Source organism: Halichoerus grypus, chromosome 4 (genome assembly GCF_964656455.1).
Source record: "Halichoerus grypus chromosome 4, mHalGry1.hap1.1, whole genome shotgun sequence".
Classification (NCBI taxonomy): Eukaryota; Metazoa; Chordata; class Mammalia; order Carnivora; family Phocidae; genus Halichoerus; species Halichoerus grypus.
The window spans coordinates 140,347,296-140,365,561 of record NC_135715.1 but is presented as its reverse complement, the minus strand read 5'-3'; the positions used below and the strand labels follow the sequence as shown (position 1 = coordinate 140,365,561).

Here is an 18,266-nt window from a genome sequence, read left to right as displayed (position 1 = left end):
TTAAAGCTAACCCCTTCTTAGGCAATTTATCATTTTCTCTAATAGCAAAGGCTGCAATGAGGGTCTTACAATTCAGTCACATAGGTGCGTTCTCAGTTGTCTTCCCCAAAGAACCTATGTAAGTGTTAAACCTAAACAAAGTCAGGCTTAACAGAATGATTCATGCAATGTATGCTTTAAATGTATCAATTTTACAAAAGAAGTTCAGTTAAAACCTAGAGGGTTTGATCATGTTTTGATAAGCGGTATTTCCAAATGATTGGGAAGCTTTTTGAAAACAACAAAAAATAACCCCAACAAAACCAAAAACACTTTAATCTTAGCTCCAATTACATTTTTTTCCATCTTTCCCCCAAAAGAACATTTCTAGAGCACAAGATAGATGCATAATTGTTTAATTAGATACATTATATATATCCTGAACATAATGGCTCCCATAGAAATAAACTGGTATTTTGTACACAAACTTTATTTACTGTGCCACATTCATAATATAACGACTTGAGCCAAGTGCAAACATTTATTACACCCCCTGGTGTGTGAGGAGCTCTGCTCCCCCAAACACTTCATTATCTAGGATGACAGGGAACAAGATTAGACAAGATGGATAATTAATTTTTGTAATAACAAAATTATATGTTAGATTATGATTATAAAGTCTTCTCCAGCCACTAAGCAAACCATTGATCAGGTTCCTCTTTAATCCCTAACGATTGATTAGTGGGATTGCTGAAAGGCACCGGGACCAGAATGATGAAGAGGAGCAAAAATTTGGAAAATCAGCAACCTGGCATCCTTTGTATTGACAACCCCTTGGTTTCTCTTCCTCGGAAAATACATTTGGTAGTTTTTATGTCACATGTAATTGATAGGCAATATTAAAAGGTATCTTAAATGAGGTTTATTTTTACAACTGCCTGGAAATTATGGGGTACTTGTAAGTAACACATGAAAAATAATGACTTAATTAAAAAAAAACAACAACAATAACAGCAAAATCTGAGAGTAAATGTGCACCGTGGGTGGCAGCATATGGAAACAAAATAATTGGTTTCTGGTCGGCCTCTGTGAGTGCTGGTGTGGGCCGTCGATCTGCTCAGTCCAGCCACGTCCACAAGACCATCATCACTTATTACTGCTTTCCTTAGTGACCAGCTCAGAAAGATGAAGGAGTTGATGAATAAATCACGGGGGAGGTATGAAGACATATTAAGTCTTCCTCTAGTTTAGATTGTTTGAGGGGAAAGACAAATAAGAAAAGTACCCTTGAAACAAAGAGGCTCATATAAAATTCTAAGAAATAAGTCAGGTTTTATCAGGAATGATTTAATATTTATTCTATCCTTTTGCTGTTTAAACTAGTCTCAAAAGCCCCCAAATTATGCGGATGAAAATCCCAAACAGAGTAAGTCTCACTATTCTAAAACCGTGGTATCAATCAAAAGTTAAAAGAAAGGGGGGTGGGGCAGGGGGTAGGGGGGGAGGGATGAGACCATTACATGGGCACGAATACTTAATAGGGAGATTTGTGAATCAGGTATTATAGGAATATTATCTAAAACTTATTTGAAGGCTTGAATTAGGAGTCTAATCAGGATATCTGGATCTCAAAAGAGATTCTAAATCTGGGATATTTTTAAATGTGGTGCTTTTCATTAATGTGACATTCTTCTCATTCTCATCTTGAAATCCTAATCAGAGTTTCAGGTTAGCTCTGACCAACATTTACCTACTTGATTTGTAGCTTGAACTTATCTAGTGAAGGTCCTTTCTAGTAGTTACTCTTTTTCTCAATTTCAGCCCGAATGCCAGGTACGGTAGTTGCTTCCCTGATGGGCCCTGGGTCCTCTTTCAGCTGTCTGACTGATACACCCATGGTCACCTCATGCCTCACCTTCCTGCTTCTCTATTCGAGTACCTTTGCTTTGCAGAATTCTCTTCTTATTTTTAGGCTACATATTTTGAGACTGTTCAGGGAAGTGCTAGTAAGTACAGACCAGAACCCCTTTAAATAGTATTTAAAGCTTTACCGACTGTGGGAGAACAGACTTCTGTGGGGAAGACAACTGAATTCTAATTAAATTCTAATTAAAGTTAAAGGCATGTATCTCAGGATGCAGATAAAAAGACGACGAATGCACAGAAAAAAATCAGTAACAAGGAAATAATTTTACTACCTCGAGGCAAGCCACCTACAGATTTAAAATGGGAATTAAAGGCATTGAGAATCCTAGGGAGGCTGTTGCTCCAGTGGAATGCTTACATCTGGGGATGGATTAGGGAGCTTACTTTTGAAAAGGAAATTCCACTTTAAACCCTACGGTACACATAACGTAGGGCCTCAGATACAAGGAGGGGGATGAGTTTCAGAACTAACACACTGCTCCACCTAGTGGAGACTCCAGAGTTTTCCCTTCCGCTCTCCGCAGCAGCTGGGGTTTGAGAGTGGGTTGGCCATTAATTAGGAACGCCTGGCTGAGGAGAAAGAACACTAAAATCAACAGCTCGTAACAAAATGTAAATGCCAATAACCTTGTTATCAGAGTTTAAAATAGCACTTAAAATCTGATGGTAAGACTCTAAGAATAAAATATATGTACTTTTATAATTCTCTAGGAAAAACTCTGAAGAGATTTTTTTTTTAAACATACAGGCATTTATATAGTCATCTACGTGCAGAAACTCAGGAACACTGTGCTCGCTTCGGCAGCACATATACTAAAATTAGAAACTCAGGAACACTGATGCAAGTTTCTTACAAAAGCCTCTGTATATTGGAAGAAAAAACAAATCCTGAAGTATGCAAAGCATATTTCTGCCCCTCCCCCCTGCTTTTGTTGGGATGGATAAATTCCTTAGCTTATTTTATTATCTCTGCCAATAGCAAGGCAAATGCCTAATATGTCGTTACGTATCATACAGAATCACTTGATGAAAATATAAAATATGATTTTGCATAGAACTCATTTAAACAATGCAAATAAGCTACTAGTATTCTCGCTTCTGTTCCCAGTGGGTTTCCGCGAGTGCCCACGGCCGGGGCCCAGGACAGAGATGCGGGTTACATCGTGCTCCACTCAGAAATAGTTCCGTTTACAGTGACTCCTAAGCCCACGCAGACATTCCACATGCTTTCTGTTATTTCCGTCTACGGTTTTAACACTGATGCCAAGTGTTCAAATCAAATACAGATATTGCCAAAGAATAGGGCACACTGTGAGATTAGGCGGAAGAGGGTTTATTATCTGGGCGCAGGACAGGAACTTGACGAGCAATGTGAATACAGAGATCTACTGAGCACACCTTCTCCTTCTTGCCCTTCAGATAGAGGAGACAGTCACCAGCGTATCAAAGTAAAGCGTGTGTAGTTTACCTTTTTAAAATCCACTTACGTTAGTCTCATAATTGTTCTGAGCCCAGAAAGTGAATCATGCCGTGATTCAAAAGAGCTGTTCCTCACATAAACCTATGAGCACACATTTAAAAAATGGTTTATTGTACATCTTTGCATTTCTTAAGGCATGAACAATGGCGTACAGATGGAACAGGGTTCTGAGGAGTATCACATCTTTTTTGACAAGGTCAGCACAAGTACACCACATCAAACGGACACACTCGAAGTCCGAGCTGACCAAGTGCCGTGGTACAGGAGCTTCTAGATGCGGGGATGGTGCTTCCAGACAAAGGACCAAAAGCGTGGTTTATTTGTCATGTTGCTTTAAACTCTCTGGATCAGCTTTAAGCACCAGTGACAGTTTGTTTTCTTTACAAACACTTCAGACTTTGGATTTGATATTCTGCTCCTTTTATTCTGCTTTTCAAGGAGGGCGTGGATGTTTTTTAAGGGATATGGTTGCAGCAAAACAGAAAGGATCCAAAAGTGGTTAGGGGCCTTGTCTAATGCACTTCTGAAAGTCCATTACAAAGATGAATAGAAAAGCAAACGGTCGGTTTTCAGTCGACCCAGAAACCACGCGGAGCTCTAGGAAACATAATTGTGCATAGTTATTTATTCATTCAGAGCATGATATGTTGGCTAGTTCTACATTCCCAGTTTACCAAAGAACAGGGCTGTCTACTTTGCTAAACCCAGGGTCCTTTCGCAGCTCCCAGTAGGTATCATTAGAAACCCAGGCTTCTCTTTGATTGGCATCAATGACTTTTCTGTGGAAATACAAAAATCAACATTAGACACAAATGACGTCAAGGTGGCCTGGTCATTGGACCCTGTCCCGTAGACAGCATGTGCATGCATGAGGGGTACTCTGTAAGTCAGTCAGTGTCCTAGCTGCTTATTGATGACTTGACTATTTTTTTAAGATTTTATTTATTTGTCAGAGAGAGAGAGAGAGAGCGCGTGCACACAAGCAGGGGGAACAGCAGGCAGAGGGAGGAGCAGGCTTCCCGCTGAGCAAGGAGCCTAATGCAGAACTCGATCCCAGGACCCCGGGATCATGACCCGAGCCAAAGGCAGTCCCTTAACTGACTGAGCCACCCAGGCACCCTGATTTGACTATTTTGACCAAAAACAAAGTCCTTTTTGTTTGTGTTGCTTATTTGAAATAGGAGTGGATGGGGTCATGGGGAGAGGGAAAAGGGGCACAAATAAATCACTTCAAGGCAAGGCTAGAAAGTGAACTGCCCCCCAAAAAGCAGGTATAGGGCACCTAGGTAGCACAGTCGCTGACTCTCGATTTCGACTCAGGTCGTGATCTCAGGGTTGTGAGATGGAGCCCCACATTGGGCTCCACGCTCAGTGCGGAGTCTGCTCTGGATTCTTTCTCTCGCTCTCTCTCCCTCTGCCCCTCCCCCCATATGCTCTCTCTCAAATAAATCTTTACCAAAAGAAAAAAAAAAAAAAGCACGTACAAGTTTTGTACAAAGAGCTTCAGGCCCCAGACCCACAAGAATAGTCTCTGCTTCGGGCGCCTGGGTGGCTCAGTTGGTTAAGCGACTGCCTTCGGCTCAGGTCATGATCCTGGAGACCCTGGATCGAGTCCCGCATCGGGCTCCCTGCTCGGCAGGGAGCCTGCTTCTCCCTCTGACCCTCCCCCCTCTCATGTGCTCTCTCTCTCTCATTCTCTCTGTCTCAAATAAATAAATAAAATCTTAAAAAAAAAAAAAAAAAAGAATAGTCTCTGCTTCACTTGCAGGGAAGGGTATGCAACCACAGTAGCTCATGAGCCCCTGCGTGCTCCACGCCCAGGGTGCACTTTCAACAGCTAAAGGGCAAGGCTGCATTCCTCCCCAGGGCAGTCACAAGATGGCAATTCGAAAGGACATGAGGTTATTCTGAGCTGATGTGTCCTGGCTCTGGAGGGTAACAGATGGATTTGGAAAATACAGCTTCTTCATCTGTGTGACGTATCTATAATCCTACAAATAATCCTGTAATAATCACCCATGATGATCCCACAGAAGGGCCAAATCTGAATGACACAAGCCCCGTATGACAGAAATAAAATTAAATGCTACTGAAGCCAGGATGACCTTGTGGGCAGTGGGGTCCCACTGTGGCCTTGAGTTGAGGGGGTGGAAAGAAGTTTCTACCATTCTCAATGGTATAGCTGAAGTACAAAGAGCATTCTGTGCAAGGCCCTCACCCTTTTTGCTGCCCACGAAAAGAAAAGAGCTGTGGAGGAGAATTGATTTGTGTGGTAACAAACTGTTCACAAGTGCAAAGTCTGGTTCAATACTTTCACTACCAAAACCAAAGTTACCCAAATCAGTATAATTTTAAGCTCCCTGGCCACTAAACTATCCCTCATTTTCCCTTTACACCTGGAGTTTCTCATGGCTGGTGGCAATCATCTGCAAAACATGAACTTGTTATAGGAATGAACTGACTTACTTAAAAAATTTTGGTATATGTTCAAGGTTGTTTTCTTCCATGTAGCGCCTTCGAGATCTCTGGAGTTCCTCCACTCTTTGCTTCTCTGCGGCCGCAGCTTCTAAATTTCCTTCTTCCAAAAATCTAAGCAGAACACAGTTATCCCTCTAATACACCATCCTCTTTGCTGGGGAAAAAATAATCTCGTCTTGTATAAAATTACCTTCTAGTTGCTGAGAACATAACACGGCGAACAGTCCTACTCTGATAATGTGCCCTCGCTCCCACCCCAGGCCACACTACCTCTGTGTGTCTGCCCACCATAACATACTTGCTGTGTATGTCAACCACATTACTGTGTACAGCAATGTGAAGCTAGGGGTGGAAGGGGGGTAGTTTGGCCTTGGAGACTCTTCTGTGCTCTCTTGGGTTCTGTAACTTGAGATTTTCAGGATGATGGGAGAGCCCAGGCTCAGGACAATATGAAGTACGGGGTTGCGCTCCTTTTCCATATTATCGGAAAAACACTTGGTAAAGGCCAGAAGAGGGAGGATGGTAGCTGGCTGTTCTCCACCTACTTTTAGAACAGACCGAGAGGGAAGGAGTTTTCCTGTTTTATCGAAGAGAGTAAAACTGGTGACAAAAAGAGAATCTAACACTGGGGGAAATTACAAAAGGCTGCAAAAAAGGAAATGAATCATAAATGAAATTCAGGAAGGGAATACTGGAATAGAATTGAGAAAGAAAAAGCAGACCTAGTGGGGATTTGCAAAACCTATATTTAAATGTCAAAATGAGAGCAAAGAACAGGGATTCAGTGTGATGCCCATGGGAAGTTTGTTGACACACTGGAATGTCAGACAGTGAGACCTCAGGTTCTGGGGGCGGGGGGAGTGTAAGAGGACTGAATAGTAGGACATTCAACACTGGAATTTTTTGGCAGAAAACACATAAAGCCACAGATACACTGGAAACAGAAAATGATCTCAGGCGGAATTTGTGCGGCATATAGAATTTTTGGAAAAAGTAAAATTAACTCTGTCGGAATGGACAACATGCATACAGAACTATATAAGAATAATAAAAAATAAGAATCAGAAGGTATTAAAGGGACTGCATTTTGAGTACACCTCACATCCCATGGGATCAAAACCACGCTGGACAAACTCCAGACTTTGACTTGGAGCATTTCTAGATGTTCTTGTAACTTATCTTCTTATTCTTCAGGTTAAAAGATAGTCCATGTGACAGAGTAGTAGAAGTAAAGAGGTGAAAACCCTGGAGGAGGTTTTAGTGGAGCAGAGTTCACAAATTTGCACACTTCTGGTGAATTTGGGGTTGGGGGGCAGGGACCTTTTGTTAAGAACTGTGTTATCTTCTGTGGGAAACTTTGTTGAGCTAAACATCTGTTACGATCACCCGAGCATACCGTCTTAGCTAGGGTAAAAGGCTCAAATGGTGTGGAGTGAATAAGGGAATGAGGGAATTCATGAACGATTCCATGAATAAATAAATGAGGGTGGTGAAAATAAGCTTCGGTGGCATCCGTAGGGCCATGCCATGATCTAGTGTCCATTTCAAACATCATTGCCAGGCTCACCTCTGATCTGGCCGGAATCGGGCATCTGTCGGTGGAAGGAGATCTTTCAGGACAGGATCTAACTCATTGAGCTCGATAGCAAACCTCGTGAAGCCATAGTAGAGCTCATAGTTGGTTGGCATGGAACCTGGAATAATGCCCATAAACCACAGTGAGTGGCAGAGAGGTTTAAGGAAGCCTGCAGAAGGTGACTTAACCCAGGTGCTTAACTAATATCCACACGAATACTAAATTTGTAGTCAGAAAAATCAGATTAAGATTTTTCTTAGGCAGATTAAATTGGTTGGGTTTTGCTAGATAGGAAACTTTGTGTTACTTATCAGAACTGGTTGATTCATATATTTAATGAAACCCAGCCTTTAAAATAAAACTTTGTACATAGAGTACTCTTTACTGGGTAAACAATGTCATCATTTTTTCCTCAAATATTCAACTGGGTAACTAAATGCCAGGGTGATTAACTATGAACATTAAGATATCACCAGAAACACAATTTACTTCCTTTTAGAAAAAGAAAAAGATGCAGATCTAAATTAATATTCACTGGCACTTTTTAACTAAACTCAAAGGCAGGATCTTTGTATGCTTTGCTCATTGATGTATTCCAAGCTCTTAGAGCAAAGCTTGATTCGGTCATTACTCAAGAAACAGCTGCTGAATGAATGAACTAACCACTCTACCAGCAGGAAATTTAAATACTCATTGAGGTCTCTTAGAAAACCAACAACTAATTTTAAAGTTAGGACTTAACTGACAAAATTGCAATGAAAATAAATACCATGTGGACACTTGTTCTATTTACCCTTGATATTTAATTATTGCTAGTGTATTACCAGAACTCTCTTGATATCTTTTATTAAATGTCAACATATTGCAGCTTTTTGCTGCTCAAGTGAGAAGATCACTTATTCTGGTTAAGTTATTGACTTTGTGGATTATAGATGTTTGCACGCTTTTCCCTTGTTTTATTAGAACAGAGAATAAATGAGTAAGGATTTGTGTTTGTATAGTTCAATTGCCTAAACTCTTTAATAAACATACCTAGCTTTTGAAGGTAGGCATTACATTTAGAATGACATTACATGAAGCCTCATCTCTGACCACATGTCAGATTTGGCCTAAATTTTATAATTCCTTATTATCAAAAGTTGGGATTTACCTCATTTGTATGTTAAGTATACAATATAACTATGCTTAACTTAAGCATCTATGTTTTTATTTTTTATTTTTTATTTTATTTTTAATTTTTTTTAAGCATCTATGTTTTTAATCTCACTATGAAAGAAAGCATATGGTGAACTGCATGAGATGTGACATTCCCATCCTTCTGTCACTCAAGGTGCCCTCCAGACACAAGATGCTCATGCCCATCTCACCTGGTCTCCAGATGCACTTTGCAGAGGGGGCCACGCCACAGTAGAGCCCTTCATGCCACTTCCCGAAGAGCCGGTGCACCACCTTCCCCTCCTGATCCATTACGACCCCCTGGACCTCATTCACATTAGAATTCCAATAATTCACCTGGAAAAACCAAACCCCAATGAAAACATCCAATCTGTTTCATAACACTAATCCCTACAATTTCCAAATGGAAAACATTCTTAAATTTGAAGTCACTCATTCAAACCACTTCCAGAAATCTATCTCAAAAGGTTTTATATGAAAGGTTGGCTTTCCAAGTGTTAGTGGGCTTAACTTTAAAGAAAGAGATCAGCTCTACTCTATGCTAGGGCAGAAAAGGCTCAGCTTCTCTCCTAATAACCTAGTATTAACTTATCGGTTGGTAATTTCTTCCTTAGATGCCCCCGTCTCAAATTTCCCCTTTGTTCATGGATCTTAATGAGTTTTAGTGGGCCGTGCTGTAGAAGTCACTTGGGAAGTAATTTTTATAGTGCCTGTAAATGGCTAAATTTCATGAGGAAAACCCTGCTCTGGCCCTCTTCTAGCCATGCTTCTCCCTAGGAGATGAGAAGTCTGTGGGCATTTACCCATCTGGATCCCATGGCCCCTTCTAGATCAGGTCCTAGAATTCCCTTTCCCAACCACTCTAAGCTTCTTCCAGCTTTCTTTGGATTCATCCTTCCAAAGGACAGACCGCCCACCACCAGGGTGTGATGAGGCCTGAGGGGCGGCCAGGGGTGGCCGTCTGAGGCAGGTGTGGACAGAGCTTAGACGTTCCGCTGGACTGCCTTCCTACGCGTGGGTGAGGCCCCCTGTGGGGCAGGACAGAGGCTGTCACAGGTGGGGAGAGGGCAGGAAGGCCATGAGTCAGGGCTGGCTGTCCTGCACTGCCAGGTTTCCAGCTCGGAGTTCTAAAGTGCCCAACCTGGCCTCGCGGGCTTTGTTATAAAAGGTATATTTGTCAAAGTGAAAGAACAGAACGTAAGTTATGTGACAAATTGTAGGTTTGATCTACAAATTTTAAATATTTACTCATATGGAATGGGGTCTCCATTTGTACTTTTGCCCTGAGCTCTGCAAATATTAGGGGCAGGACTAAATCGAAGCTTCCCATGGCCTGCAAAACTAAATGCACACATTGACTGTCATCACCCAACCAGAGCAAGTAATGAGCCTGGTCTTTCAGTTCTGAGCCACCTAATGAGTCCACAAGCAAAAAAAGGAAAATGGGAGAAACATCTTGAGTAAATTAAAGATCTTCAATTACAGCTAACATGACCTTCCAGTATGGCTTCAAAGGATTTCACTAAGAAGAGAACGTTTTGAGTTTTAAGACTCCAATATGTTATCTGTTTCTGCCATAGTAGAATGAGATCAGGAGTAGAATAGATTAAAAGGGCTGGTGGGGTTTCTGTACCACGATGAATTCAGGAGCACACCTAACCATGAGGGCGATACTGTGTATTCCACTTTAGACCAGAGCGACTAAGGGAAAATGCTATTGCGTAGGCATTCTATCTCAGGAATCTTTTCTTGTTAATCAAGAGGATGCTTTTTCTTGAACAAATTTGGACCATCATAGTGGCAGAGTTGGATAAGCTTATAGTGACTGGAAGTTATCATCCACATGCATCCTCAGAAATGACAAATGCATTATAATTAGCTCCCTAAAATAAGATCACTTGACTCTGTTGCAATCAAGCAGGAACAGAAATAGAAACCAGAAGACTCGCTTCAGGCAAGAAGTGTTTTCTGGAATTTTACTTAATGAATACTGACTGGCTGCTTAAAAAGAAAATCTTTAGAAAGAAGAGTATTTCTTCTGTTTTGAGATGGTGCCTTTTTTGACCTCCACATGTTCGGAAGTCTGCATACCTTGAGTAACTCCACCAGTTGGTTCTGCTTTCTTATCTAAAACGTCCTCAAGGATCAATGATATGGGACAGACTCACTTGCTGTCGTTTAAGGTAACTTATATTTCTCCTTTACGAAGCATTTTATATTATTTTTTTCTTTACTGTTGTAGGATTATCATTTACCTTGACAAATGTGAGTTTGCAAATGCAAACACTGCTTTTGGTATTTCTAATGGTTACTTCTCCATAATGCTCTATCCACCTCCTCCCACTGAGAATGTTGTGTATGCACGTGGTGACTTTATTCCATACATAGCAATCTCCATACCTAGTGAAAAATACAATGTTGATTAAAAAACAATGAAGGTCACAAATATATAGTACCATTTCTATGACTGAGAATATTCTTTGGCCAAAACTTCCTTTTCCCTCATTTTCCTCTAATTCCTCTAATTCCTTCCTTTTCCCTCAATTTCCTCTAATTTCCCTCATTTTCCTCTAATTGCTGAAAGTTTCTATGTAGTCAAGGACCCTCGTGATATGATTCATTCATTTAAGGAGCATTTCAGTGCTTTCTATAGTCCAGGTGCTAAAGCCACCAAGTTGAATAGGATCTGTCTCTTGCTCTCTTGGAGCCAACAGTATGGTAGGAGTAGACTGACATGGCAACAAATACTTGTAATAAAATGTGATGAGGAAATGTCATGAGAACACAGAAGGGGGAGTCCTTAGATCTGCCTGGAAAGTGGGGGGAGTATCAAGGAAGACTTGCTGGAGAAGGCTGGATTCAGTCTAAGCTTGGAGGAGGGACAGGAGGGCACTATAGGCCAGGGAAACACACTGACAAAGCCACAGAGGCCAGAATAGCACGATGCATCTGGGGGCCTGCCAGTGGTACGCCACATGTGAATGGGTGTAGTGGGTGGCCAGTCTGCAAAGGGAAGGCCTTCAACAATGCTCCGATGAGTCTGGATTCATACTGCAGGTAATGGGCCATCGTGGAAAGATGTGAGGGAGGAGATAGGCATGATAGGATGTGCCTTTAAGAAAGATTACCCTGAGGACATTGTTTCATACTCTGAATTAAGACCAAAAATGTGAATAATTCTTTGAGAAAAGACTAATGATCATAGATAGCACGTCTAATGCAAATTCTGGGTTACAGAAGTTATAGAGTTTCTGCCAAGGAATGAGGTGACATAGCTTCAGATCACCTTTAAGTTTGCAGATTACCTGTATTTTCAAATAAAATGTTATTTCAAATTAAAATAAAACACTTCTAAGTTACTAAAAAAATTTATGAATTGGTATGATGCAGGCTCTCTACATACCTGGGAAAACTCTCTTTCTTCTCATGAGTTTGCAAATATTTAAAGTATATTTATACACAACTAATGAATCATTGAACACTACATCAAAAACTAATGATGTACTGTATGTTGGCTAATTGAATTTAAACTAAAAAAAAATAGTCTATTTTGTGGCCCTGGGAATTCTCCTCTCTCCCCACCTTCCTTCATAACCCATCCACCAGCAAATTCTGTCACTGAATAAACAAAAAGAAAACCAAACAACACCAACCAACTGAAGAAAGAAACAAAAACAATCAAGCCTTTGGCCTCAATGAAAACTTCAATTAATTTTTAAAAATTTATAGGCTATATCCTTTAGAAAAATACCATGAAAACATTCCATCACTCTTCTCTAATAAACTAACTTAGACATTAAAAATAGTCCCTGGATCTAAGATGAATTCAAAAGTGAAAATACATATTGTATAGAAAAGAAGTGGCTAAAAAGAGAACCTTTGCTCTAAAATGCAAACTAACATGGTACCTGGGACAGGCAGGTAGCTGGCATTGACTTGATGAATACAGGATATGAAGAGAGAAGCAGGGAGCTTTGATACATACACTGAAGTGCTCATTTGCTTTTGTGGGGGTCCATTCTCAAAACTTTGGAGAAGTTAACAGAAGCTTTGGACATACATGGAAATGGATCACTGGCACCTTCTAGAGTTTCAAAGACCCATTTCTGATTTAGAAAAGCAGGTAAGACACCAAAAGGAAGATGAAAGCAACCTACTTTGGAAGCATGACATTCAGTGTTCCAACAGGCAGGATTTCCATGGACTTCCCCCAGAACTTGTTTTTCCATCTGATATCTAAACAACATAGGCAGAGGAGAAGAAATATATATTCCATATCTAATCATTTAGTCTATAAAAACTAACATCTGTATTATACTCTACATTTCACAAAGAACTTTTACAATCAACAATTGATTCTATATTGTTGATTTAACATGTCATGTACCTGGGGATGGCCCAAAGTGAAAAAATTAACTGTGAACCAAAAAAATCTACTATCTATGTTTCTCCAGAACTCATGTTCCATATTTGTTTCAACGAATAAAACTGGGAAAAGCTCAGAGCAATATGTGTGTATGTGAATCCACATACACATATACACACAGATAATGTCTAAATAAATGTTGTTAAAAGTTTTAACTAAATGGTAGAAATAGTTAACATATATATTAAAAAAATAAGATGCACAGTAAAAATAATTGCAGTATGACAATACCATTGATTTATATACACACTGATTTGAAAAGTTATATGATTTGGGAGAACAGAAAAAAACGAACAAACAAAACCTCTAAATTCAGAAGGGTAAGCAAAATTTATGAGAAAGTGATATTAACAAACGTGTTCATACACTGGTTAAGACATGGCCCAGGGCTTAGTGTTTATTTCACATGATGGTTTTATGTTTTACTTGGGGACACTCAGGTTTGCCTGTGCATTTGTAATAACCACTAGGTCCCATTTTGATGAACTAAGTAAGGGAGCTTAGTGCTATCTCCACAAAATTTCTGACACTTTGTTATGACCAAGAAATGATGTATTTTCGTATTTTGCAATAAAATACAGTCACAGTGCTCTATCATTTTGTGTGTTTGCAGACTGAGAAAGGGCATATGAGAAGAGATATTCTGTGATCAATGAAGCCCCCTTCCAAACATGAAGGAACAATTTATACTTAATGGTTAAATGGACATACACAGTTGACCCTTGAGCAACACAGGTTGGAACTGCGTGGGTTCACTCATAGGCAGATTTTTTTTTGATAAATGCAGTAGAGTACTATAAATGTATTCTCTCTTCCTTATGATTTTCTTAATAACATTTTCTTTTCTCTAGCTTACTATTAGAATATAACATATAATACATATAACATACAAAATACGTGTTCACTGATGGTTTACACTTTATTGGTAAGGCTTCTGGTCAATGGTAGGCTATTACTAGTTAAGTTTTTGGGGAGTCAAAAGTAACACATGAATTTTAGACTGTGTGGGGGTCAGTACCCTAACCCCAGTTTTGTTCAAGAATCAACTGTATATATTTTTCTTTCTAAAGGGATTTTGAAACTTGTAATTTTATGTGAATTTGTAACATTCTGACTAAACAATGGGCACCGTACAAGTAGAGACTTCAATCCGAATCCCTAAGCCTCAGTGAGTTAAAGACCACAAATCAGCACAATGTTTACATATCTAAATAGACTATGACCACAGATGATGTGTCACAGAATCTTCTTTCACGATTAAGATCTCCTTGCACACCCTCAAGAAGCAAGAAGGCAGCAGATAGAACCTCCATGTTATAGATGCAGTCAATGAGGCATAATGAGGTAAAATGATAGCCCTGAGCTGACACAGTTGGCATGGAGCTCAGCTGTCCCCAGGGCTTTGTTTCCTAGGTATACAATCTCATTTCCTGGATGACACGGTTTCATATTTAAACCAGGAAATCTAATTTCTAAAACTGAATTCCACACCAATTACTAACATTCTCTGAGTCCCAAAGGTAAAAATCTAACCTGAGCATAATGTTCCTTTAGAAACTAGAAACTGTTTCATAGGCTCGCCAATTGGATTTTGAAGTTATAATTGAAATACAAACCTTGCCAAAACACAAAATTCTTGGATTCACAGTGACAGGCAGAAATGGGTGGATGATGGCTAACCTGGTAATTAAAACAAAAGAGAAGGCAAAGCTTCCATAAATGATCATTCTTTTCCAACATACACTGGCTACCCCCAAATATAAACTAGTCAACTCATCCATCTTTTTTATTGAATTATTCTCAGAATCTTCCACTTTAAGACTTCATGCTTAAACTCAGAGAACTTATATATATTAACAGAGTTTTCTGTTAACTGGTATCATATCCCACTGCAAACAGTAGTTTATCAAAAAGCTGTTTCATCATCAACCTCTCCTCCTACAGTGTCTGCATAGAAACCTCCGTGTGTCCGATGGGACCTACCTGTTCTGAGAAAAATCTGAATCCCTTGTCCTCTCTAATGCATTCGTAAGTCTCCCCAAGGACAGGGTTGAATGGCTTACTTCCTGCTCTGAAATAGGTGGAGCAATATCCTGAAACTGCAAATGCAGCAATAAGAACCTGTTAAAACATTTAAGAAAGGAAAATAATATAGGAGAGACTACTTCCAGGTCTGTTTGTCCCTTATTTCTTGAGATTTTACACACCCCTGTCCATGGGTGCTGATTTGATGGTGTTTGCTTTTTCTATTATCTGCACAGACTCTTCATAAACTCATGGGTTAAAAAATGAGTGAAAAAGATGCGAAAGTCCTTGCATCTGAGGCCAAATATTCTTCATTCAGCTGTCACCCAGTTTCCCGAGTATCACAGAGCTCAGAGGTTCTGAAACCCAGTTTATAGGTTAGTCCTTTGCACAACTTAGCACCATGGGCAGGAGGCTTGTGGCTGCTGGTACTTTCGGGAGGGCAGTCAAGTCTTCCACAGTCGTGTGGAGTAGAGGCCAGGGCAAAGCACAAACAGGAGGTTCCTTTCTCTGACCCAAGTTCTTGAACACATGGGCTCTCTTGGCTTTCCAGAAAAGCTGCTAGGGCAAGGCTACGCATGCCTTAAACCTGGGAGGAGTGTGGTACCTTTACATTCTAACTTCAGAAATACTCATGACCGAAGACAGGTCACAAAGCATATACTGCCTATGGAGGTATCTGGAAATTTTTGGGCCCTGCTCAATTTGTGCGAATGAACTGTTTCCTCCTTCACCCATGCAGTGGAAATGTTATGCAGAAACCAAATATGCCATCCTAATGAATTGTGCCTTAGTCCACGTCTAGGGTTGACAACTCCCCGAAAGGTACTGCTCTGTTATGGATTACCATGCGCTCGTAGGGGTCGTCAGTTTCTGAAGCCTTGTCCAGAAGCTCACTGTATTCGATTTCCTCACAGAGATGCTGCAGGGTGTTGAGTGGCTCATTTAGCTCCACAGGCATAGAGACTTTAGACAAGTCTTTACCAATGTTGTTCCTCAAGATATTCCACAGGTTAATGTTACTGGTGTCGGGGCAGGGGGCTGGCAGGCACGTTCGACGGCCATTTCGGAAGGCTCCTCCTGTGAGCTCCCCATTCAAGACTGGACGGGAGACAAAGACAAGAAGCACGATAAAAGATACTTCGCTTTTTTGATTTCATAGCATCTGGGAAGAAAATAATTCTTTCAAATACTTCTGGTTGTGATACATTTCTTAAGCCTCCATTATACTCTCTCAAGAGTGGAATTATTTCAACACACGGTTGCTTGTACGTGCACAAAACATCAATATACAGTTTTTTTTTAACAAGGTATTACATACGCTCAAATATTATTCCAGAAAAGATAAGTCAAATTTTTAAAAATTAAATACATTTAATAAGAAAGACTCAAACTTCTGGTTTAAGCAAGAAGTAAAACTTTTTCATTTAAGCTTCTCCCTAATGGATTTTTCAACCATTTACCTTAACAGATTATACAAATATAAAATGTACTGAATGATCGGCTGCAAAAGGAACAATCAGTGAGGAGAGAAAATAGTTGTTCACTGAATCACCAGCGTTCTAACTTGGCAAGAAGACAGAGCAACCTGGGAGCTCAAAGGATGCATACTTTGCCGAGAAATGTTGTCTGCAACACTGGTGTTGTCTTCAGATATATTATCACTCACGTCACTGATGTAAGACTCATCGTCTGAAGCCTAAAAAGGGGAAGAACACAGAAAGGACCAGAATTCTTGTTCAGTCTTGAAAGGTCAGGAAATCAAATGACTAAAAACAAAACATTGCCCAAATAAGCAAAAGCACAGGTCACGGGGGGAAGTGTATTTGGCGTATGTGCAATGAACACTTGAGAGAGAGAGTGAGTCATGAGCCAGAATACAGCATGGCTGGAAAGCAGCCTTTGTGTTTAAGTAGCCTCCTGCCTTAGCTGGGGTGGGGGGCTGGGGGAGGCCAGTGCTTCATCAGAAATATTTCAGTGCAATACAGTAAGAATGTACAAAAAAGGAGGCCTTATCCTCCCCCTAGAGGAATCAGGAGGGGCTGCCCAGAGGAAATAAAATTGGCACTGAGTGTTGGAGAGGTTTTTAGAAGGGGGAGAAGCACAGGAAGAAAGCAGAGTGTACAAAAACGCAGAGAAACATGAGAGGAACATTCCATTCTAGGAATGCTCAGAAGCTGAGTGGCTGAGACAGAGGGGGGGTGAACAGGAAGAGGGTCTGACTCTGAAGGTCTTTTCATGTCAACATAAAGGGTTCCTGGGGTGCCTGGGTGGCTCAGTCGTTAAGCGTCTGTCTTCGGCTCAGGTCATGATCCCAGGGTCCTGGGATCAAGCCCCGCATCGGGCTCCCTGCTCGGCGGGAAGCCTACTTCTCCCTCTCCCACTCCCCCTGCTTGTGTTCCCTCTCTCGCTGTCTCTCTCTCTGTCAAAAAAATAAATAAATAAAATCTTAAAAAAAACAAACAAACCATAAACGGTTCCCATATAGTCCCACGAGTTATTACATGCAAGGGGATGACAGTCATATTTTTTTTTCAAAAGCAATTACTCTTTTTATTTCTGTTAAATTTTATTTATTTATTTTTTATTATTATCACATTTAGTTTTCAGGAAGATGCCTGGCAGCTTTCCTTCGGGAGCTCTGATGATAGGCGACTCCATAGATCTGGGTAGGGGATACTGACAGGTTAAGATGACCACGACGAGGATCTGGAAGTCAAGCTGTTTTGAGAGCCACATTTGAAGACAATGGACAAAATGTGGCAGATTATTTGGGGGTGGGGGAGGAAGATCCAGGGACAGGGGAAATCAAGAATGAAGCCACTCTCTCCAAGAGAACAACATGGAACGAAAATGAAACCAAAATTTGCATGAGAATAAAATTAAGGGGCAACATGTGTACTAAGGGGAGTGAGAAATGGATGAGATAAGAAAACAGAGTACAGTAGAGCCACTCAGAGAAATGGGAACAACCAACAAAGCCACTGATACTTATTCACTTTTCCAAAATGGAAATAATGTTACATTTTTTCCTGCACAGATAACAAAACATTCTTGCTGTAAAAAATTAGAAATTATAAGAGGGTAAACAGATTATAGAAAAACTAACCGTAATTCTATCATCTAATGGAAACTGCTTCTCACATTTGGTGGATATTACCCCCAATGTCAAAATGACTATACAAACATATTGACATATC

The 18,266-nt window shown here is 40.4% G+C and overlaps 1 protein-coding gene across 5 annotated transcripts in view; it reads right to left on the bottom strand.

Annotated features, from left to right (window-relative positions):
* Positions 1 to 3,475: 3,475 nt before the first annotated feature.
* Positions 3,476 to 18,266, bottom strand: part of OSBPL6 (oxysterol binding protein like 6) — a 201,215-nt gene continuing 186,424 nt past the window's right edge. For all 5 annotated transcript variants that reach the window (XM_036099142.2, XM_036099143.2, XM_036099144.2 and 2 more), the window contains 10 exons: positions 16,678 to 16,765; positions 15,914 to 16,167; positions 15,025 to 15,162; positions 14,658 to 14,721; positions 12,773 to 12,851; positions 10,871 to 11,015; positions 8,807 to 8,951; positions 7,431 to 7,557; positions 5,852 to 5,974; positions 3,476 to 4,164 (listed from right to left, as the gene is read on the bottom strand). In XM_036099142.2, the coding sequence (XP_035955035.1) occupies positions 4,056 to 4,164; positions 5,852 to 5,974; positions 7,431 to 7,557; positions 8,807 to 8,951; positions 10,871 to 11,015; positions 12,773 to 12,851; positions 14,658 to 14,721; positions 15,025 to 15,162; positions 15,914 to 16,167; positions 16,678 to 16,765 (1,272 nt within the window). In that variant the 3' untranslated portion in view covers positions 3,476 to 4,055. The remainder of the gene's footprint in view (positions 4,165 to 5,851; positions 5,975 to 7,430; positions 7,558 to 8,806; positions 8,952 to 10,870; positions 11,016 to 12,772; positions 12,852 to 14,657; positions 14,722 to 15,024; positions 15,163 to 15,913; positions 16,168 to 16,677; positions 16,766 to 18,266) is intronic.